This window comes from Chiroxiphia lanceolata, chromosome 3 (genome assembly GCF_009829145.1).
Source record: "Chiroxiphia lanceolata isolate bChiLan1 chromosome 3, bChiLan1.pri, whole genome shotgun sequence".
NCBI lineage: Eukaryota > Metazoa > Chordata > Aves > Passeriformes > Pipridae > Chiroxiphia > Chiroxiphia lanceolata.
The window spans coordinates 59,779,865-59,802,990 of NC_045639.1; the positions used below are offsets into that span (position 1 = coordinate 59,779,865).

The following is a 23,126-nucleotide window of genomic DNA, read 5'->3' on the forward strand; positions in this document are numbered from 1 at the left end:
CTGCAGCTCAGAAACCTCACAAATGTGACTGTGAATCCCATTCCTGTCAGGGGCTCACACACGCCCGGGTGATCCAGCTGATGGCAAGCGCAGCACAGCCACTGCATTGCAAACGTGTTCCCTGCTCGGGTGCTGTCAGTCTGACACGGGGCTTTGTCCATACCAGCTGCTTCTGACCAGACAACATTACTGTTGGTTGCTCTACCTTTGTAAAAAATACATAGTGGCAAAATATAAGAGAAATAGATAACAAATATTGACAGCCATGATTTGTGGCCTAAAGCAATCAAACACATTTGTCACTATCGTTGTCAGTTCACCTTTCCACAATATGTTCTTCTTTGATATTCCTGGTGTTGCCAAGCAGCAGGATGTAGGCTAAAATCCAGGCAGGGAAGAAACAGTGTACACAAAGCAACCCACTGGAGCAGGGCAGGGCAGGGGAGGACAGAGATGGAAAATGGAAACTCCTCAGCTGGCTCATACCTTCCCCACATGCCCCCAGCTCAGGCAGCACCACCTTTTGTAGCCTGCCCAGGGGAAAGGCCTTGCTGGGGGTTGTAGCTGCAGCACTCACAGGCTCCAGCTGTGAGACACAGCTAATGTCAACTCTGAGGCAGGTACCTACGTACCTTTTGTATTACTGAGATCTGGAAGGGCAGAGGCTAAACCTCTGAAAAAGTAAGGGAGACAGAAGGTGTAGTGTGGGGGCTCCTATCTCCCTGCACTCTGAGCTACTGAGCAGAACGGCACTGCCCACTTCTCACACTGAAGCCTCTGAGGTGCGATTGGCACCTCCAACTACTGCTAGATGTTGTTTTGAAACTCTGAACTGCATCCCGGTTGCAACACACCAGTGCGTTTGTAACCACGGGAGTTCACACACAGGTATTCTAATTTAGCAGCTCCGTGGGACATTTGTCCATGACTTACTTCCCTCCTTCCTCACAAGAAATTCGGGAACATGTAGTTTCATTTATAGTGCTCAGACCATTTTCCCTATATCCACCTATCACTTAATCTTCTTGTGCCCTTGAAAATCCCCAAAGACAGCTAATCTACAGAGTAGTTTTTGTACTGAGTGGAACAATAGACCATTATCTCCCTAAGAGTCTTCAAAGGATACAAGAAGTCCATATCCAGCCATAAGACACATCAGATTGCCAGAAAGTGCAATATACATTCAGTCCAGGAGATGGAATGATGCACATATGAAAATTTTATGTTACAGCAAAAGTGATAATAACAAAGTATAATCTAATATTCTAGAAGCAGCATATTCAAAAACAGTTTTCCTAACACAGTTGCAAGAAAACAAAGCTGTGCTGAGATAAAAGTTAGACAGTTTAAAAGTGTAGAGAGGAGGTCTGCACTGGCACTGAACTCTGTGTGGAAATGTTGGTTATAGCATAGTAGGAGTGTATATTCTGTGTAATAATTAATGGAAGTGTGGGATCTTGATGGAAAAAGTCCACTCTGCTGCACAGTGTGTTATGTGAGCTCAGCATCATGTTGGTGCTCTGACCACTATTGGCACTACTCCACCTGCTCCACCTTTCAGTCCATATTCCTACAAGGAATAGCTAGTTCCTTAAGCTCTGCATTTCCCTTAGAGTTATGTCCATTGATCACCCTGTAGTTGAAATGCTGGCATACAGCCACAGGAGGGAATGACATGTTTAAGCCAAGGATTGCAGTCCTGTGTTAAAAGTACTTTTAGTGCACTTGAGGGTGAGTGAGGTAACAAGCAGTGCTAGAAAATGAGGAGCTGCAGATGCAGTGCAAGAGCCTGTCTAGGTTCTAGAGGGCTGAGGTGGTGTTGGTGCAGACGTTGATCTGCCTGTTTCACTGAGCAGCCAGCCCCAGCACAGGAACTCAGTCCCCTCATTATAAACAGCGTAACATGCTGTCTATAAACTTGGATTTGGGGAGAGGAAGACAAGCTGCTGTCACATGACATTCAAGAATTTGGATTCTCTCCAGCCTGCTGTTCTGAGTGATCCATTTGGACTCACCATCTTTCCATATATATTTAAAAATTCTTTGGTTATTGCTACTGCCCTTTGTGTTCTCCGTTCAATTACTTGACTCCCTCTGACTATCCCCCCTATCCAGGCTGGCAGCCTTCCTCTTTTTTTCCACTATGATCAAAATAGGAACTGAACTTTGGGACTTTTTTGGAAGACCAGTACTGAAGTGAGGATATAATGGTTCACTCTGTCTCAGTCATCCTCTTCCTGCTCCTTTTTCCTTCCTCCATTTCTCTCCTTGTCTCTTGCTGGTAACCTTCTCCTGACAACCACAACCCATATTTTCTTCAAAATGTCAGACTTCAGTGATAATTTAAGTCCCCTATTGTAAACTGTGGAGACTCAGGACTGAGTACCGAGCCATACAGACAGCAGCACAGTGCAGTGAGGCAGCCGGGGAGGCAGATGAAAGTTTCAGGTATTGCAGACTCCCAAGAGAAGTCTATGACCCTGCTAAACTCTAAACATTCTGAATTTCAGTTCAGAACAAACCTTGTGAAACTTACTCCCCTGCTGACATCTTTTCTAGAATACAAAGCACAGGCATGTGCTTAAATTAAATTGCCAATGTCACGGGACAGAATTATTCATTTTCCTTGCAGAACAAGATGCACTTTCTCATTTCTTGTGAACATCAATCTAGAAGCCTTCTTGCAAATAACACCAGTACGTATTCACCTTACTCTTCCTAAACAATGATCTTACTTATTTCCTGTTATTTCTGGTCACACATCAACAACAACAACAAAAGGTTCTGCATTATAAAGCTGGGAGGCCAGGCTATTTTTACCAAATTCTTTGCCCTATATCCACAGAAGTCTTGCTAACCAGCCAGAGGTTTCAAGTGCCTCCACACATAGAAAGAACAGGCAACCATATGCTGTTACGAGGAGCACAAAAGATGTCTGTGGTTCTGTGTCAAGTTTCAAGCACTTAGAGAAATTATGGAGAGACTGTCCTGGAGTCTCAGAGAGAGGACAAGCTATGGTATTTCAATACCAATTTGAAATCAAGAAAAATTCATGATAACTGAACAAAACAATTTGTTGGTTCCATTGCCAGATTTTGCACTAGTGGTTATCATGTCATCACATTAGAGTAATTTTAAACTACTTCCAAATAGCAGTGTGCAGCTGCTATGACTTCTGAAAAAAAAAAATTAGCATGATGCAAATACGCACTAAGTATTTTCTTGATTGCAATGCAAAAGATCTCTAATCTAAGATCTCTTCAAGGAGTATGTACAAGGAATATGTATTCCCACATGTGCTAAGCATTTCAGAATGTCCTGGATGTCCATGAAGGAAGCTACCCTTAAAGCAATTGTTCTTAATATGTTTTTATGTTGTGGACACAAGCATGTCTAGTATTTTAGAAAGCTAGTACTCCAAGCCTTGAAGTCTACATATGATTTGGGATCTGAAAGAAAAGATACATTTCATTAAAGTTGCTGCAGATGTGACTCAACCGGTTTCTTGTGGCAATAATGAGCAGTGCATAAGCAAACTCCATGCACACATGGCAAGTTCTAGAGCCCTGTTTCATTATTGGAGCCATGCTGATCACAGTACATCACAGTAGTCTTCTACTGTACACCTGACTTTGTGGAAATCGACTCTATTAGGCTTTGTTGGATTACTCTACATAATTATTAATGAGAGGACTGAGTTTTGAAATAGTTGGAATCTGTGGAGTGAGAGGCTAGACTGGAAAGAGCAAGTAGTTGGAGTGAAAACTCTTTCACCTCCTGAACAGAACTGACTGTTGATCTCTGGCCACAAAAATTAAGGCTTATTGCCTTGCCATGATTTAATATCTCTCTCCAATTTTCTATTATTTGCTTATTTGTAGCCATGCTTGCATATATCATGCTTGTATTATTGTCCTTTCGTGAACTCAGGATGACTCGCAAGCTCTTCCTTTTTTTTATTTTTTGAGAGAGGTGGTAAGGCTGCTCAAGAGGTAATATACATGAGAGCTATTACGTTTATTTGTTTTCTGGAGGTAGACAGAAAGATGAGGTAGTTCTACGGATTTTTCAGCTTCACAGCCATTAACACATGCCACACAAAATATATTGTCCAAATAGGCTTCAGCAAAGGAACCTGTTGCGTTGTTCTTTCAGGCTGCTAAATAGCTTTTAGGTTTCCTAATCTTGTGATAAGAAGTAGTCTGCTTTTTCCTGTCATGTGGGCTGTGGGATTCCTAAAGTATGGTACATGGCAACACTTGCTCTGAAATGTCCTTTTTTTATGCATCTTAATATTATAACTGGTGACTAGATGGAGTACTGGCATAGTTAAAATAGCGGGTTTAAGATGTAATTACTGGTTTTTTCTCTTCAAGCAACAGGTGGTCTGTCTTTTACACATTTGGAAGAGATCCTGAGCTCACACCCCATCTCTCTCCTCACTTTCCTGCCTGTGGATAGAAACTCGGGTCAAGTGCATGATTATACCACCTCTCCCTCGGGTCAAGTGCATTGATTATACCACCTCTCCCTCATCTCTAGCTTGAATTACTCCTGGCCAGTTATAGCTATTAATTCTTGTGACAACGTTGTCGTTATGCTCCCGCACTTCTCTTTTACGGATCCTGTAACTTGCTAGAGGCCGTGTACGTCTCGTCTCTAGATCGGCGATCTTTCTTGGGTCTACCAGTCTTAAGAACGTATCGTGACTTCCCTGAGCCAGATGTGCAGCGTACCCCGCCAGCCGGCACGTTACTCTCGCTGTGCCCAAAGCCCGGTGCTGTCCCGGCCCGGGCGAGCACTCCCCGCCGGGCGCACGCCACTGCGGCCGCGCTCTGGGCGGGCCGCTCCCGCGGGCCGGGCATGCTCAGTGCCGGCGGCCGGGCCGCCGCTGGCTCGGGTGCTCGACCAGCCCGCGGCCGCTGTCAGGCGGGGAGGCGGGAGGTGCCGCACGGTGTGGCTGTGGCAGGCGGGCGCTCCGTCCCCATGGGCAGCCGGGCGGCGGACGGCGCGGGCAGCGAGCGGCCCCCAGGTGGGAGGCGGGGGCGCCCCGCGCTTGTCCCCCCGCACGGCCGGGCCGGGGGGGCAGCTGCTGCCCCGCGGGCTCCGCACGCTGCGGCCGGGACGGGAAAGGGAACGGGAGCGCAGGGGAGCGGGGCAGGTCCCTGCAGGGGCTGAACGCCGCGGTGCCGCGCTCCGCGGCTGTCCCGGTGGGCAGAGCGCGGACCGCGTGGGGCCGGGCGCGTCCGGGGTGGGCTGACGGGCGGGGGCCGGCCCGCACCGCACGGGATCGCACCGCAGCGGGAGGGTCTCGCCCGCACGGCGAAGTCCGCGCTCCTGCACGAGGGAATTAAGCAGCACGGCTTGATTTAACTCTCAGAACAGGAAGGGTAGAAGTTTTTTTGTGCGGCGTTTAATTTTCCAGCCCGATTCGTAATTTGTTCCCCTCTGTCAGGGAGATGATACTTTGTTGTTGTTTTATTTTGTATTTCTAGATGGTGGTGTGTCAGAAGCACTTGGTGAGGAATCAAGAAGGTTTACCAGAGAACAGCTATTTACGCTGGCTGCGACAGCTTCTTTAAACTTCAGTTCAATGATATCCTACTCAATCCTGGGACCCTTTTTCCCTTCAGAGGTAAACAAACAACTTAGTCAGCTACTCTTTACACTACTTTTTTTCTTGTCGACACTTTTAGAACTATCTTGAACTCCAGACCTTTACGGTTGACTGTAAGATCTGAGTTAAGACTTTTCAATTCTGGGAACTCAGTGATAGCCTGATACTGGCATAGTTTGTGTGTATGATAGTGACCTGGATCCTGTCCATGGACTGATCTTCCCTGTGGCTACAGAGGTGACAGCAAAGTAATGATGTGAGATAGAAGGTGGATTCTTGGAGAACTTGAAATAGTTCTTTGCTCAGTGTTGCGTAGAGCTGAGATTAAATTCTGCCAATGTCCTGACTTGCATTTCAGTGCTCTAACCACTCAATGACTTTATTTATATATACTCTGTTAACTCAGGCTGGGCCATCTTTAACTGTGTTAACTTCCTGATCTAGCAACTCTAGGGAAAAAAAAAAATAAAAAATCTCTACTTATGTGGAGTGAATACAATGTTTAAGTATAGGATGAAAAAACTGGTCATGGTGCCTTCGCAGCAGAAGTCCATTTCTCTCATTACCAAATTGTTCCCACGTATTTACAACAAAATGTTTTTTTGCTTTAAATATTCCTATGTACTGCTTATGCCCAAGTAAATATACTTTGCCAACCGAAGTAAGTAAAGTAGGTGGTACTTGTTATAAGGAGGCATGTTACAGTGAAGGTAACAGATACCTCCGTTTACTGTCCTCTCACCATGCAAAGGATCAAAGTTTTGTAGCCAGCACCACTGCACACCAGTTGAAACCACCTGTGTAAAGTCTCTCCGCTTGTTCAGCAAACACCTTTTTCCATTCACTGAGGAATGAACATGGTTTTTCTCCTAATTACATATTAGAAGTGCAATATGTATTCAAATTGCTGTGCTGTTTTACCTTATGAACCTTGCTGCCTTTGAAAAAGGAAATTGCTTTCTAACTGCATTAATAGACAATTAAAAAATTAAATGTACAAAGCATGAATGTTTTTCACCTCAAGAATTTGACTATATCTTTATGTGGTTGTGATCTTTTGCAGGCAGAAAAAAAGGTGCCAGTAACACCATTGTTGGCCTGATTTTTGGATGTTTTGCTTTGTTCAATTTCTTGTCTTCTTTAATCTTGGGAAATTATGTAAGTATAATTGGAGCTGTAACTTATTTCTATTCTGACACAGGTTGATACATGAAGACAGTTCTTTAAGGCTGAGGAAAAAGATGTCTCTTCAGTAGCGTTCCTGCAGGCTTATATATGCACTAATTGGAGTCTGGCCAGTTAGTCTCAATCTGATCTAAGTCTTGTCAGTGCTTCTTCTGTAGTTCTTGAGGTAGCACAAGGCAATGGACATGTAGCTGTTTTGTTTCTCTGGTTAACTGTTCTGTTTGCTTTGTAATCTGAGTAATTTGATGGTCAGTTCTGCTTTCTGTTACTTCCTTTCCCCTATCCCCCATTTTATTTGTTGCACTTGTATATTCTGTTTGCCTTTGCCAACATTCTTAAGATGTTTTGGGTTTGTTTTTTTTTCTTTAGTTAACTACACCCCTTCTTCTTTTCTGGTATGTTGTCTTTTTTTTTTCTGCTGCTTAACTCAGTTTCCCCTTCAACTTCATTATGTAGTAATACGAGATAAATGTCTCCAGTTCTTGCAACTTGAGTTTTCCCACAGATTCAGGATTTTTCTCATGTTGGAGAAATTACAAATAAATTATATAACTGTTTGTTTATGTGCTGGAGCACTGCTGTCTATGGCAGCCCTATTGGCTAGGGCTGCTCAGGATCATACCCTAAGCTGGGGCTGCTGCAGAGTCAAAATCTTTTCTGTCTTTGGCTGGGCAGCCTCTTTACTGACCCTATGGTGAGTGCTTTTCCCTGGTGGTGAGGTGGCTCATCAAAGTGTCATCCAAGTGCCATTTGTAAGCCCAAGTTTTGGTGCCTGTGACGGCATTCAGCTATGGCACAACCCCTCACTAAGTACTTTACAGGGGAGAGAGCGAGCGTGCCATCCTCACTGCAGACAACTGAAGTGAGCATCAATAGACATGGACAGTGGAGCAATCAGACATCCTGAGGGGTATAATGAAACTCAGCAAAATATGGGCTTTAGTAATAATGGCTGAAAGGCAGGGACTTTGTCCAGGTCTGGAAAAAAAAGGAGTCTGAAGTACCTGCTGCCCTTAGGGGAAGTTGCAGCATGTAATTAGAAGTTCAGATGTACTTTGTTATGGAAGTGAGTTAGCTTTATGGCATACCTCCCATCGTCCTTCACTCTACTGGATAGAGTGTGAAATGAAGGAAGGTGGGGTCCTTTCCCTGGTAGTGAATAGGGAGGCCTGAAGCTACTGTGCTTCCCATGCCAAAGCTTTGTGGTATTAAAAGTAGTGATAAATTTGCTTTAAAATCAGCTTCCATTGACTCCTCAGCCGTATACGTGACGGGTATTGCTGGCCTTCCCTCAGTGATGGTGCTGAAGCAGGAATGTATTACTTTGTGTTTGTTTATAGTGAGGACTGCTGCTGTAACCTGCTGCTCTGCAGAAGCTGCAGCATGCTGCTGCAACATAGTTAATTGCAGCATTGTCTTACCATTCTGAAAACTGGATTAAGTCACTTAACTGTTCAGAGTACTTTTAGGTTCAGTATTGCATAAAGGTACACCAGCAGAAGCAGTATCTCCAGATCTTTTAGTTACATGTGCTATAAAGTGCCCATAGTGTTTGATTTCTTAATAGTAACTTATGTTGGAAGATTTTTGATCTTTCCTTGAAATACTAATATGTAAAAAATGGTACTTAATTTACAGCTTACACACATTGGAGCAAAATTCATGTTTGTGGCAGGGATATTTGTTTCAGGATGTGTGACCATTCTGTTTGGGTGAGTAATTTTTGTTGCATTTGTCTTCTGATCATTTTCATCCATATGAAAAGATGAACACAAAACAAAACTAGAAAATCTTGGGCATCTTTTGTGTGTTGGTTAGGTCACCTAACTTTTTACATCTTTAGTTTTTATCTTCCCCTTGTAAAGCAGAATGAACACTTCTCCCTTTCAGTAGATTTCAAAGTCTGTTTACTACTTTGAAAACAGAGGAGGAAGGTTCATATATTTAAATAACTACTGTAGTTCACGAATAATGAGAAGCCTGTCAAAATGCAGCAAAAAGGGAACTATTTCTACATAATGTTTTATTTTTTTTTTCCTGAAAATATTGAGTGCAATGGGAAGCTTTACCTGGCAGGTGAAGAGGCTAAGTCACTCATTTTAGCAAAATAAATGTTTTATTAGCAAGGTAAGAGCCTTTTCTTAGGTAGCTGTAACACATTGCATCAGACTCCTTGCACAGGTGATTGGAAAAGCTGTGAAATACAACAGAAGACGGCATTGAAGTTTTTCACAAGTTAGGTTTTCCATGTTTTTATACTGCCAAACCAAGGGAAAAGGAGAAAGCTGCCAGAAAGAGGTTGGTAAAGTTTCAATGACTTCAGCATGCGATTCAAAAATATGTCGCAATAGAAAGCATTAACTGTCTTGTAGCTGTGTCCTTTAATGAGTAAGAAATGATGCTCCAGGGCCCTTAGTAGATGACTCCTTGCATCCCGAGAGAGCTCCATTTACTGTTGGGAATTTTTTTTTTTTTTTCAGAATGCTGGACAAGGTGCCGAGTGGACCAATGTTCATTGGTTTTTGCTTTTTAGTAAGAGCAATTGATGCAATAAGTTTTGCAGCAGCAATGACAGCATCGTTTTCAATCCTTGCAAAGGCGTTTCCCACTAACATAGCTACTGTCCTGGTAAGTGCAAAAAGCAGTGTTAGAGCTGAGTACCTGCAATATGATAAATTGCCAGTGGGCAGCCTAAAACCAGGAGGAGAAAATCTGTTGTCTCACGTGCAGGTTTATTTGAAGTCACCACGTACTTTGTTTGCAATCTAGAATCACAATCCTAGAACAAGTATAGACTTTAGCATAACTCCAGTTAGATGTAAATTAGGCGGTATATATTAGTTGCTTGTGCTTTGGAGACAGCTGACCACTGATGTCAGTATTTACCTCTTCAGTTGAAATCAGACTAATAAAATGCTAATACAGCTTTTAGTGACTACTTCTACATGGATAGTAAGGATCCATGTGGATTGATTACAAAAATTGATAAACTCATTCAAATAGTGTTGATTTAAATGCCTGAAAGATGCAAAACTGGAAACAATTTTGGCTTCATTTTTCTAGTCTATTGATAAAAGTTATGTATGAGAAGATGAGAGCTAGAACTTCTTGAAATCCGGAGGAGAGTATTTCTGCTCATCAATGATTCATTTCAACCTGAGATATTACCCTTATTTAGTTAGGTTTTTATGGTGTTAGGAAGAAAAATTTTGTATTTAATAAAATGCTGCTTTCTCTTTTTCAATAAATTCTGGTTTCAGTTCAAATATAGACTGACAGAAATAACTAGATTAAATTTTAATGAGTAAACAAATGTTGAGAACTTACTTAAGAGCATTAAATAAAGTTGGAAAAGTTGATGCTTTTATTAAAACTGTTGTTAAGCTGTATAATTACTTTTATAAATAAATATCTATAAGAATATGTCCTCCTAACTAAAAAAACCCTACTAAATTGTATCAGCAGTGATCAGCTAGCATTTTCTTTGGAAAGCAGTTTATATTGTAATCATGTTTTGGATTTATTCAGTTAATAAGGTTAAGGTTTCCTGTTTGCAAATTTTAAGATGTAATTTAAATAGGTAAGTAATGTTGACTTAAAGGGACTTAGCTATTCATCTTATAATCAGAATTAAAAAGTAATGAAATTCTGTTGTGGCAGCACAATAACTGTGATATGTGGCTGAAAACGGTATGTGATGATGAAGGTCATCTCAAGACCCCAATCAGAAATGCTACACAGCCCTGGCTTGACAGCTACCTTTGTTTAAAATCTAGGGAGAGTTCTGTAAGAAGACAGATGACTTCTAAATGTTGGTCTGTTTACCATATTTTGTGGTCCAATGTCTTGTTCTGCATGAGAATGAAATATCTTCAAATTCATTTGTTTAGACATACTGTCCTTAAATGGACATGATGGAGAATTCTTGTAACTCTGAACTCTGAGGCAGGAGGCAGAAGAAAGAGCTGATGGTTTGAAGCAAGACACATCTTAGAGTAAAATTGTAAAGCCTGGGGGAGCGGATGAGATATTTTTAGCCTTGCTTTTCATTGCCCTTCTTGATAGTGGTAGATACTGAAAAGCACTTCCTCTCCTTACCATTTTGGTATCAGTTTTCAGCCTACCTTTACTCCTTTGGTACCCTAGAGAATGTATGGGGAAGTTATTAAATGTAGGCACATCAGCCTTGTTGAAGTGGGAAGTTGAGCATGTGTCAACATGATCCCTCTGTTGGAGGAGGTATGGGCTTCAGAACATAAGCAGTCTCACTTTTCTTATGGAATCAGGTTTATCTTGTCCTCTAATCTTGCATTGTACTAATGCAATGTCTCAGCTTCCCCTCCATCCCTGCCTCATTAATTTAGAATGTCTAAATGGTGTACATCCTGATAAGAACTAAAATCTCAAAAATCAAATCAACCATTTTTTATGGTTGATGAGCAACACAAGTGAAAGCATTATTTGGTTACAGTTGTGTTAACTCAACAGCTATTCCACATGTCAGAATTTACCAAACTGTCTCAAATCTATCTGGAAATTTTGAAACTTACTAGTGGTAGGTTGTTACTAGTTATTTCCTTTGCTAGGAAAACAAAAGGCTGCAACCCTAGGCTGACCTAGGGTAAAGAACTTGGCTGTTGCTGACTGTGACTGGTTTTGGGCCATTTAACCACTCTGACTTGTATCAGTAAAATTAAAGATGAGGGTGAATGCCTATACTATCTTTCTGGGTTCTAGAGGTTGTCAAAGCTTTAGCTGTAAGCAGTTATTACCACCAGCTGTTACTGGTGCTCTGAGTGTTGGTTAATCAAGTGTTGAGGCAGATGTTAACGGTGACTTGTAACATGAGGTAAGTATAATTGTATTATTGTCCTTTTACAAATTAGTATCTTAATAAAAGGTATCAGATTATTAAATTATAGCCAAAACAAATCTGAAATTCCCCATTGCAATTTCATTATTATTTCCTACCCCTAAGGAGTGAATCAAAACAGTTATGAAGAGAAAGCTTTAACTTGGCACATGTACTTCATCCCATGAGATAATGACCCATCTGAATAGGTTTGTTTGGATCCTTCCCTTCACACTGGAGTGTAATGGCAGGTGGGAGAGGTATGTCATTTAGCTTAAGTTTTCCTGCAGATGCTCTCTGCCACTAGAGCGTTTACCTTGCCTCAGGACTGGGATCTGTTAGGTAACAGCAGAGTGGTGAATGCTGCAGTTCAGTGGTTCTCTGTAGTGAACCAAAAGAGGTCATGGCTGTCACACAGATAACTGTGAAATCCCTTTCACTGTTCCACCTTGTGAAGGTCACTACTAGCTGTTGTCCTTAGTGATGTAGTGTCGTTTTACTTTTCACTAGCCTGCCTAGGTTGTGCTGCCCCTCAGACAGATGGCTTGCTTTTTATCATTGCATCATATTTGCTCCACATACTGACTTCCTTTTTGCTTGCCTTTTCATCCTTTAGGGCAGCCTTGAAATTTTTTCAGGACTCGGACTGGTGCTGGGCCCACCTTTAGGTGGTTTTTTATCAATCATTTGGTTATGAGGTCCCTTTCATTATTCTGGGATGTATAGTGTTGGTTTTCGTGCCTATGAATATGTGCATATTACCAAAATACGGTAAGCATCCTTCTACCTGCCTCCTTCACTCACCTTTATTTTTCACGTATTTAAGTATCTTTAAAGCGTATCAGCTTCTGGAGTCTGATCCAAGTCAGAGGGTGAAGCTCCAGTTGAATTAGCTGATCATCTTCATCAGGCCCATGTTTTAATGCTACCTAAATGCATGTGTACAGATGGCCTGAAATGCAACTCCCCATCCCCATTTCTGCAAACACTAAGAACTCTATGGAGTGAACTGAGATATACTTTTGTTTTCTTTTGACTTCTTAGCTTCAGGGCTCATAAAGGGCCATTTGCATCTTTCATATAGGTTTGTCTTTGCAGCTAGTTGAAGAAAAGCTGGAGATAGATTTTGCCTAAAACAAGAAACTTGACAGTGTGTGTGGGGAAGCTAATTACAGGGAGAAAAAAAGATGTTATTTGTACCGAATTATACAGGATCTGATTAACATGAAAGACTATTAAAGTTAATAAATGAGATGTTTAATGAAGTGCTGGAGGTCATATAAATTTGACTAAATTTTATATGGTCCTGCTTGGACAGAAAACTAACTTAAAGATGTCTTCATACAAGTAATTGCAAGGTCACAGTTCCATTATTCTTTTCTAGAGAAAAGAAAATGTAACTTTAAAATGCTTCTTTAAAAAATTGCGTATATTGGCTTTTAGTGATAAACCATATGCTGCTACTGCTGCTTTCCCCCTGACCTCCCCGAGCTCTGAAGTTGTCTGGAGTCATGATATTACTGGCCAATTTGAAACGATGTTAAATAAATGTTAGCTCTGAGGTGGTGGATGCCAGTGATTGAACTTTTAGTTCTAATGTATATTTTGAGACCCCATTCAACTGTTAAAGGAGAAACAGCATCAGGAAAGAAGCCTGACGTAGAAGTACCATGTAACGATGACATCTGAAAGAAGTTTCCTGGAGTACAAATTGAATATAGGAGACCCAAACACCTAGTTGCTTAAAAAATCTGGCAGATCTCAACTGATAAATAACAATCTTTTTATCTTACTTTTAAACCATGTTTCTTTGTTTGGATATGAATTGTTCATGTATGTGTGCATGTTGAGACATACCTGTAAGAATTTCACTGTGTAAGTACTAGCAGAGAAGTAACTGTTTTTACATATAATTGGCATAGTACATGCTTTTGTTCTTTTCAAGTTGGGGATTTGCAGTGTTGGAATCTAAATTGTGCACTTTTCTTCTTCATCTACAAAATTAGTTTTTTTACTATAAAAATAGTATAGTGCATAGTAATCTACTATTGACTTTCATTTGTTATGTAGCAGGAGTAATAGGACTAGAAAAAGAGAAATACTGATTTCTTTTCTATAGCAAGAAGATCAGTCATGAGCTTATGATAATGCAATTTTCCCCCCTTTTCTATTGAAACAGATTCAATCCCTAGCAAGGAATCCTTCTGGAAGCTTATACGTCTACCAAAAGTCTTAGTACTCTGTCTCACTATATTTTCTCTAAGTGCATGTTTGGGCTTTTTGGATCCCACAATGTCTCTGTTTATTCTAAAGAAGGTAAGTCCTGCTAACATGTAGTGAACTCTTGAGTTGCTAAACAGTAAGTAACTGTTATACATGTGGCTTAAATATCCAAAACAAAATTGAGCTTTATCCAATTACACTGCTTTAATTAACTGTTAATAGTATGATTTCCAAATAACTTGATTTCCACAGTACTGACAAGTCAATTTCCATTGACACTATCTCATCCTGCTGGATCTTGGTAACTTTGAGAACAAGGAAATATAAGGCCTTTAAAAATGTGCTTTTTCCACATAATTGGCTTTCAACAGCAAAGTACCTTCTCTGAATAGGGCACAGCAGCTGGTTTTGTAAGCAAGAGACTTTTTCTTCCTTCCTGAAATAAAATTCTTGAAAATTGCCACAGTCACTGACAGTGTTACATCTCTTGATGTGAACCACTTGTTTTCCACAAAGTGGTGTTGCAGCTCTGCATTCTCTTACAGCAATCCTAAAATTAAACTGTTTACAACTATGTAGTTGCCAGCTGACTTCAATCATTCATTAAAAAGGCAAATGACATTTTATTTATTTATTTATTATTTATTTTAATACTTATTTGTTTCCTACTTGATTTTTTTTTCCCTGTGGCGTTTAAGGTAATGGATTTGAAATGAGTAGTTCCTCTGTGAAATTAAGCAATGCTCTTTGAGTGCTTTATTTATTGTTTTTCTAAGGGATAGTGTTTCACAGGTGGTTGTGCTCCTACTTTTTTTCTGTCTAGTACTGTACTTAGAGCACTCATCTGGGGTGAAGGGGACTTGATGCTAATTGCTTTCATCAGTGGAGATGTGAATGTACATCTTCCATTACTCAGGAGGGGTCTGTAATTATCCCACTGTAGAATACTGTGTGCTTCTGTGGCTCTTCTGCTTTCCTTCTCTACTGTGCTAACAGATACTTGCTGTGAAAGGGCTATAGCCTTCTTGGCAGATGTTCTAACCACTAAATTAGAGTTATTATCATGTGCTTGCATATGGCAAGGAAATAATGAATATTTGTTTAGTCAATGCCACATGAAACATCTTGGAATACTTTCTAACTGTTAGTCAAGGCACTCATTTGAGAGGCTGGCATGCTTTTGCTTCATTACGCATTTTGTTTCGGTACAGAAATGTGTCTCTGCATTAGGAAAATGTAAACCTCAGGGTGTTTGCAAAAGAACTCCTATTCATTCTCATAAAAATCATCCTCTGGTGGAAAAGTTGGAGTTGAGTTTTATAGCACTATTTACTTTTAAGATGCACTGATTAACAGTGGAGATGGCTACAGTATTATGCTTTTCTAAATGCAAATCAAACTGAAGATTGGAGAAGACTAAATCCATCTAAATTTCAGTGTCTGAAGTGTCTGTTTCAAATGTGTCAGATAGTAATGTTAGAAACAGCATACTGTTGTAGGGGGCATAGCACAGTGTTTCCTCCTGACATTATTTAGGCTTTATATGAGTACAGTTGTGTCAGGTGTTTCTACCACTTCATGCTTAAAAGTGTTGCTGAAAGCAATGAAACTGAAGCTCTGTTGATGACTTCAAATATTTGAAAAACTGTATGGTATCAGTAAAATGCTTAAAATCATGCATTTCAGTATTTCGAACTAAAATATAATTCTTGAATTGTCCTCTGATGAATGTGGCATATATGGTTTGTTTTGTTTTTTTGTTTTATTTATTCCTTTCCATAGTTCAAGCTCCCAGCTGGTTATGTGGGCTTGGTGTTCCTTGGTTTGGCACTCTCATACTCCTTGTCTTCTCCTCTCCTTGGACTTGTAAGCGACAAACTGCCAGTGAGTACTGTATTGAAGCAATGGATGTAGGTCTGGTCCTGTGAAGGGATCTGCCTTTCAAGATCTTGCACATGGACCCATTACTGCCAAGTGGAAGGTCTCTTTTGCAAGGCCCAGGTAATTTAGGAATGTCCAATGCAGTAAAGGACATTGGACAAGCAGTTGAAGTGTGCTGAGCTTTTCTGGTGGACTGAGCATAAACTGTTTCCACACAATATGGAATAGAGACTGGGAAAATATGTTGCAGTTACCCCTGCTTTTGACCACATCTAATTGTATTAGCTTTTGAGAGGAGGATTAAAGGTGTTCTGGTTATCTGTATCGATTTTATCTCTTAAAAAGTTTAATACCCAAATTAGATCAGCACACTGGCTGGCTATAGTCCTTTAGCTCTTGACAGCACCATAGAAAGAGACTTTGACAGTGATATGCCTAAAACTGCCTAGTTGAGAGGCACCACAAATGGATCAAGAAAACCTACACTTTGAATGCTGTGTGTGAAGCACAGTGACAGTTTTCTGACACTGTGTTTTCCGACACTGTGTTTTCCTGACACAAAGTAATAATGGCCTTTCTACATGAGAATTACACAGAATCATAGAATGGCCTGGGTTGGAAGGAACCTTTAGGAGCAATGCTACATGATATTTCTTGTATTAAAGTAAAGTGAGACCTAAAATACTTTGCTAACAGAGAAGCACTATTGGTCAGTATCATAAAGAAATCTCTGTATTAAGCAGCTGCTGCCAGTGATTGCATTGGTGGTGAGGAAACATGGATTCACTATTTCTTAATGGTGTTCGGAATTGGCAGAGAAACTTGAATTCCCATTTTGTCTGTAATGATGGTCTCTACAGGGTTTGTACTTTTCAGATGAAGATTTAGAGCAGGAATATTAGGAAAGACAAAATAGCTACATTAGAAATTCACAAATTTAAAATTGCATACCTCGTCTTTCACAGTACATCAGGAAGTGGCTGCTGATAGCTGGAGGCTTACTGACAGCACTGTCCTTTTTCATGTTAGGACCTGCTCCAGTGTTGCACATTGAAAGGTAATGACTGCCTCTTCTCGAGCCTGCCCCCTTATGTGATGTTTTCAGCCATGTCATGTACGTCCTCAAGTTTATAATTAGCACCTCTGACCATGAAACAGTTTTATTTTAATGTCTAACATGAGACTGAGTGTAAAGCAGTGAAAGCATCTGAAAATGGAGATTTTACAGCTTCATAAAAAGATCCTTTTCCTTTGTTTTTTACTGTTACTGTGCTCATAATGATTTTTTCTCTGTATGTATAGCTTACTGAGGAAAGTGCCAGATTATAGTTTTGTCTTCAGCTAGCTAAGTAAAGACAATTTCCATTGCACCTGAATGCTGTATTGCCATATCTCTCTGAGTTAATTCACAACAAAACACTCTGCTACATTTACAAAACAACTGTACAGTCTTTTTGTCCTAGGTCAGATACTGTGTTAAAGATGATAGGCTTGTTAATGTGTAGAATTCCTCCTAGGTTTCTAATTTTTAAAGATTATATATTGAAACTGGTGAGGTGACATGTTTGAGCTGGTGAGAAAAAGAAATTAGTGATGTCTTCAATATCTTTAGCTAAGTCTATTTGCTTATAATATAGGCTACAAAATTTTAGCTTCAAAATCCTTCACTTCTGCAACAAACCAAGTCTGGAGCTTGGACAGATACATTATTGAGTTAAGCTCATCTGTCCACCTCTTCTCTATGTGCTCCTCGTTAAATCAACTTAAGATTTTTAACTTATCAACAAAACTCCATTTGATAAGAAAATATGTAATTTGAGCACAGGTTCTTCACATTCTTTTAAAAAGTCCTTTTTTAAAGCAAAGAACTGTATTTTTCAAGTCTTAGTATTGGCTTCAAGAAACAGAGTTTGCTGATCAATCGTGGAGTGCTGACATAACAGCCTTTAGTCAAATGGAGTCCTTTGAAAAGAGTTTTAAGCAGCTAACTTCTTTTAAATGCCTCTTTTTCAGTCAGCTGTGGATGTTTGTGCTAGTGCTGGTTTTGATTGGCTTTTCCATTGGCATGAGTGCTATTCCAGTGTTTCCAGAGATACTGCAATGTGCATAGTAAGTAACTTGGTCCAACCATCTTTCATGCTGCTGGCAGTAGGAAACTGCAACTATTTTTCAGGAGTTTTACACTCTGGATTTTAAGCCATAAGCTGCCCAGAGCGGTTACATATTATTTAATACTTTTTAAGCCTTTTGGTTCGTTATAACCTTGAATTTGTGTCTGGAGAAAGAGCCGCGCACACTTGTCTAAGAGAAATTTTTTTTAATTTGGCGAGAAAAATAAGACATTTTGGCAAAGGGTTTTACATATAATGGGTAACATATAACTGAATAAAAGCATTTTACTGAAACACCCATCATGCAGACCCATTCAACAGAAAACACTCCCTATAAATAAGCAATATACCAGCTTTAGTAAACCACAATTCATTTGTTTTAAGTTACCGACAAGAGAAGAAAAAGAGTAAAAGAAGAAGACCGATGAAAAGCATAAAGAAAGAGAGAAGAAAGAAGGAAGGAGAGAGAGGAAAGGAAAAGTGGTTACCAACAAGATTCGACGGTTCACATGGTGCAGGCAGCAGGAGAGAAGAGAGAGAGCGAGCTCACAAGGAGTCTCATGTATTTATAGAGTTCAGTTTTCTCTCCCAGGCAGGATATCCAGTCAGTGCCTTCCAGGCCAGAGTGAGGTGTGCTATAGCCAGTCACAGGCTCCAGGGGCATGGTGTCAATGGGCTACCAGGCAGGTCTGCCTTGACTGACAGCCCAGCTACAGGGCCTTCAGTGATGCCGTGTGCTCTGCATAGGCTCAGCCATGTTGGCTGCAGCCTTCTGGCTCTGCCGTGTGCTCTCAGGGACCTGGCCCTCTTAGCTGCAGACCATGTGCTCTCAGCAGGCTTTATGTGATAAGGCAGGCCTTACATTGTACCTGCAAGTCTAGGCCCAGCCCTTCCCACAGGCATGCACACACACACGGTGAGGTGGTTCTGACCCGTGTCAATAATTCAGTGAGATTTGGATCCCGTATCTCACAAGGGGTGAATATGAAGTGTGGCTTTTTTACCCCTCTTTGAGACAGAGGCAGCTAGTAACACTTAAATGCTTCCACTACTCCCTTATCTTAGTTTTTTCTGAATATCCCAGTCATTATACTCCCAATATAGCTTTGTAAATGTGTACCTCAGTACTATGAACACACTGAAGTCTATCAGACTTTGGGTCTTATAGCATCTGGTGAACCTGTGTGTGATTTCATATACATTAGATTATTTCATCTTCGAGGACTACTAATAGCAATCAGCTTTCACTGGATTTTCAGACTGATTGGCTCTTACAGCTGCACCTACAAGAGTCATACGTGCTCAAAGTACAAGGTCTGTGTGTGGCTTGGCAGTAATGACCTAGAAGGGTCTTGATTTACTCTTATTACTATGTTCCTTTTGGAACAAGGTATTTTCTTCTTAAAAGCCAGCTGTCACTGTTTTACACTTGCTGTATGAAACATGGGGAATGAGTGTGATGTTGTGATGTTAGTGATCTTACTCAGAAGAAATTAGAGAGAGGAGTAGCACTGCAATCCTTCAGAGAGGCAGCAAGGAAGAAAGTACTGGGTAAACATATTCTACTATGCACTTTGGATTGTTAACTAGTTATGTAGTGTGCAAATTAAAAGGAGGGGAAAAACTCCATAAGGAAAGGCTATAGACTGAGACACAATAATGTGTTGTACTACTCTTAACTGGTCTGTCTTTCTGCAGTGAGAATGGATTTGAAGAAGGTCTTAGTCTGCTGGGACTGGTGTCTGGACTCTTCAATGCCATGTGGTCCCTTGGGTATGTATACAACCTAGGAGAGTTTGGTTGTTCTACCTATTGCCACACAAAACCTGGCTACATTATAACCGGAAGTCTTGCCTTGCAGCCATTATGTTGACCTTGATTCAAAAGTTTCTTGCTAGACAGGTGCCTAGTGGGCATGTTAAAACAAAGCTTTTTACCCAACAAAGGGTAAAACTGGTTTTGACAAGATCCTGAACTTGTCTTCCTTGAAATGTATTGTCCTGCATATCAAAAAACTGCAGTGATTAAGTGGATGTTTGCTTGCACTTCTATGTGGTCATTTTTCTTGTCACTAAAATATTTTATGCTCAGTACAGAGAGATCTGGACCCTATTTTTTCACAAAGCTATGTCCACCCACATGAGGTGAGCTAGAAGGTCCCTGCTCCTGACTAATTCTGCTTTCCATTTTCCACATTTCCTCCTTTGTATGTGATAGGGTAGAATCTTCTCTTTTTTTTTCAGCCTCAGCAATTATTTAAGGTCTATGTTTGTAACTTAGCAGAATGTGTCTGTATTTATTAGTCAGTGGTCATTGACACAGAAATGAATGAAAGGTGCTACTGGCTGAGTGACCCTTCAGAGTTGTCACTCAGTGGGAAGTGATAGAGTGCCCCTATTGACAGCCACTTCCAGGATATTTCATCTGTCCTGTCCTGGTAGTCCTCTGTGGCTGCAGGTTTGTTTCAGTGGCACAAATTTACACCATTTTTTACAAGCTCTAGCTGTCCAGATGTCATGTTTATTTGGCATAGGATTCAGTACAGACATAGGTACTATAAAGTTACAAAACCTCAGTTTTATGCTGTTATCAAGCCCAGTTTTATAATGTAACTTTCTTCCGGGAAATCTCTCCAGTTTTACACAGTTTTGTCCCTTTTGTAGTGAGAGACCATATCACTTAAGACCTTTCATAAAAGGACAGCAGCTGCATAACCTTTCATGGCATTTTTAGACAGGCATTTAAGGTGCAGGGCAGTTAAGATACAGCTCAGCCTTGCAGTGACCATGTCTGTCACAATGTGCTTCCCCACCTATATTCACTGTATTCACTAGTCCTTTGTCTTGAAGTTTGGAAGCTTTGTGTTTTGAGGGATCAGACTTTTAATTTCTCCTATGATAGAATTGATCAGTTTAGATGTTCTGTTAGAACATGGTCTTCAATGGTTTTCTCTACTGAAGAGACTGCATTCAGCTTTCTGATGCGGATCCTATTTCCGGCTGAGGAGGTGACTAGACAGATTTACTGGGGCCTTGGAAAACAAAGAATTAATACTTACTGTGGGTAATAGGGAAGTTAGGTCTGTGGAAGACAATTTCTTTGTTGACAAAAGTGAGAGAATCTATAAATGCCACAAAACACAATAAAACAGTTCTCTGAGAATATGAGATTTATATTTTTTGTTTGGGATGCAAATACCTGATTTTTATTTGTTACAGAGCATTTGCAGGTCCCATTCTGGGAGGATTTCTAATGAAAAGCTGGGTTTTGAATGGGCCGCAGCCATCCAGGGAGGATGGACACTGTTAAGTGTAAGTAGTAACACATTTTTTGTTTTATATCTATGCAGTTACAAGCTATTGGATAAGGTTGTTATTATTATTACAATATGACTGTTTCCTCAAAGGGCCTTGCTACTGGATTTCTATATCATTGAGGCAACAAGGAAAGGTATGCTGAATATTTATTCTTTATTTTACTTGCAGTCATATAAAGCAAACCTTTGAAAGCTGTGCTCCATTTTTCGTCACTACCAACTTGATAATGAATGATGAGAAAAAATACTGCTTAAATTATTTGTCTGTATGGTTTCCTAAATCCCTGCTGACCTAAACAGACACAAAACAGGGCAATGCCTATCTCTATACAAGCAGCAGGACCATGATATTAATGAGCAAACCCTACTGATGTTTCCTCCAGAAGGGTGTCTGTGAGCTGGAATTGGTTGGATGGTCATGTGCAGAGAATAGTGGTCAGTGGCTCAGTGTCCTGGTGGAGATCAGTGAAGAGTGGTGTCCCTCGGGGTCTGCCTTGGGACCAGTGCTGTTGTATCTTAAACAACGTAGATAATAGGATTGAGTGCACCTTTAGCAGATTTTCAGATGACTCCAAGCTGAGTGCTGCAGCTGACATACCTGAAGGATGGATGCCATCCAGGGGACCTGGACAATCACAAGGGTGATTTTCCCCTCCACTCCGCTTTTCTGAGACCCCACTTAGTGTACTACTGCATCCAGCTCTGGGCCCTCACATGGGAAAGACATGGACCTGTGGAGCAGGTCCAGAGGAGAGCCAGAAAAAGGATCAAAGGGCTGGAACATCTCTTCTGTGAGGAAAGGGAGTTGGAGTTGGAGTTGTTCAGCCTACAAAAGAAGGAGCTCTGGGGAGAACATATTGCAGCCTTTCAGTACTTAAAGGGAGCTTACAAGAAAGATGGGGACAAACTTTTAGTAGGGCCTGTAGTGATAGGACAAATGGTTTTAAACTTAAAGAAAGTATTTCAGACTAGGTATGAGGAAAAAATTTTTTTACAGTGAGGTAGTAAAACGCTGAACCAGGTTGTCCAGAGAGGTGGTAGATATCTCATCCCTGAAACCTTCAAGACCAAGTTGGACATGGCTCTGAGCAACCTGATCTAGTCGAAGATATTACTACCCATAGCAGGATGGTTGACTAGCTGCCTTTAAGGTCCCTTTCAGTACAAACCATTATATGATAGTATGAATGAATAGTCATGGTTGGGTGCAATAGCAGGGAATCAAATCCAGTGAGCCACATAGCTCTTTGCATGTAATGCTTTTTTGCTTTTACTACATGCTGATATTGGCATAGAAATGTCTAGCAGAATATGCACACCTGTTGTTTCTCTCTGTTCTTTTCCTTGTTATGCAAAGACGTTCCAGTTCCACCTGCAAAATTCCTGGTAAATTGGACTCCGAACTCATCTCATGGCAGTGAAACATAACCATACAACTTTTAATTCTCTGTTTACTATTGTGTGTTAACCTAGTATGAGGTGACTGGACTTAAGAGTGCTTCATTATTCTGGAGCTGTGACATGATCCTTATTGAACACCAGTTGTGGTTTATTTGTAGCTGCATTACTGTTTTGAAAATCTCATACTGATGATTAACCCTCAGCTGTCAGCCGTTTATAATTGTGTTCCATGTACAGTGCACCACGTATGTGAATATATGTTTTCAAATGTCTGGTTTCTATACTTGTGTTGTGCTGTGCATTATCGCGATAAAGGTCCTATTTTGCTACCATGATTTCTGTACCTTTTTAAGGGAAGTTCATTATCTTGTAATACGTAACGATAACATAAAACATTGAGACAGAATTTGAAATTACACAGCATTACAAGCACAATATTATTTTCAATAAAGCAACTTTTTTTCCTAAGTTTTGTAAATTTTCTTAGAAAACTAAAGTCCAAAAGACTTTTTGTCTACCAGTATGTGTATTCTCTGAGAG

The 23,126-nt window shown here is 40.5% G+C and overlaps 1 protein-coding gene across 1 annotated transcript; it reads left to right on the forward strand.

The window, feature by feature from the left end:
- The first annotated feature begins 4,863 nt into the window (after positions 1-4,863).
- On the forward strand, positions 4,864-22,655 carry SLC18B1 (solute carrier family 18 member B1). The gene is given in 16 exon segments (XM_032682225.1): positions 4,864-5,032; positions 5,525-5,635; positions 6,681-6,775; positions 8,441-8,514; positions 9,283-9,430; positions 12,271-12,326; positions 12,328-12,425; positions 13,834-13,970; positions 15,660-15,761; positions 16,724-16,815; positions 17,772-17,867; positions 19,568-19,642; positions 21,088-21,116; positions 21,119-21,180; positions 21,276-21,318; positions 22,550-22,655. Coding segments are annotated over 15 exon segments (1,374 nt in total). The 3' UTR covers positions 21,306-21,318; positions 22,550-22,655.
- The last annotated feature ends 471 nt before the right edge of the window (positions 22,656-23,126 follow it).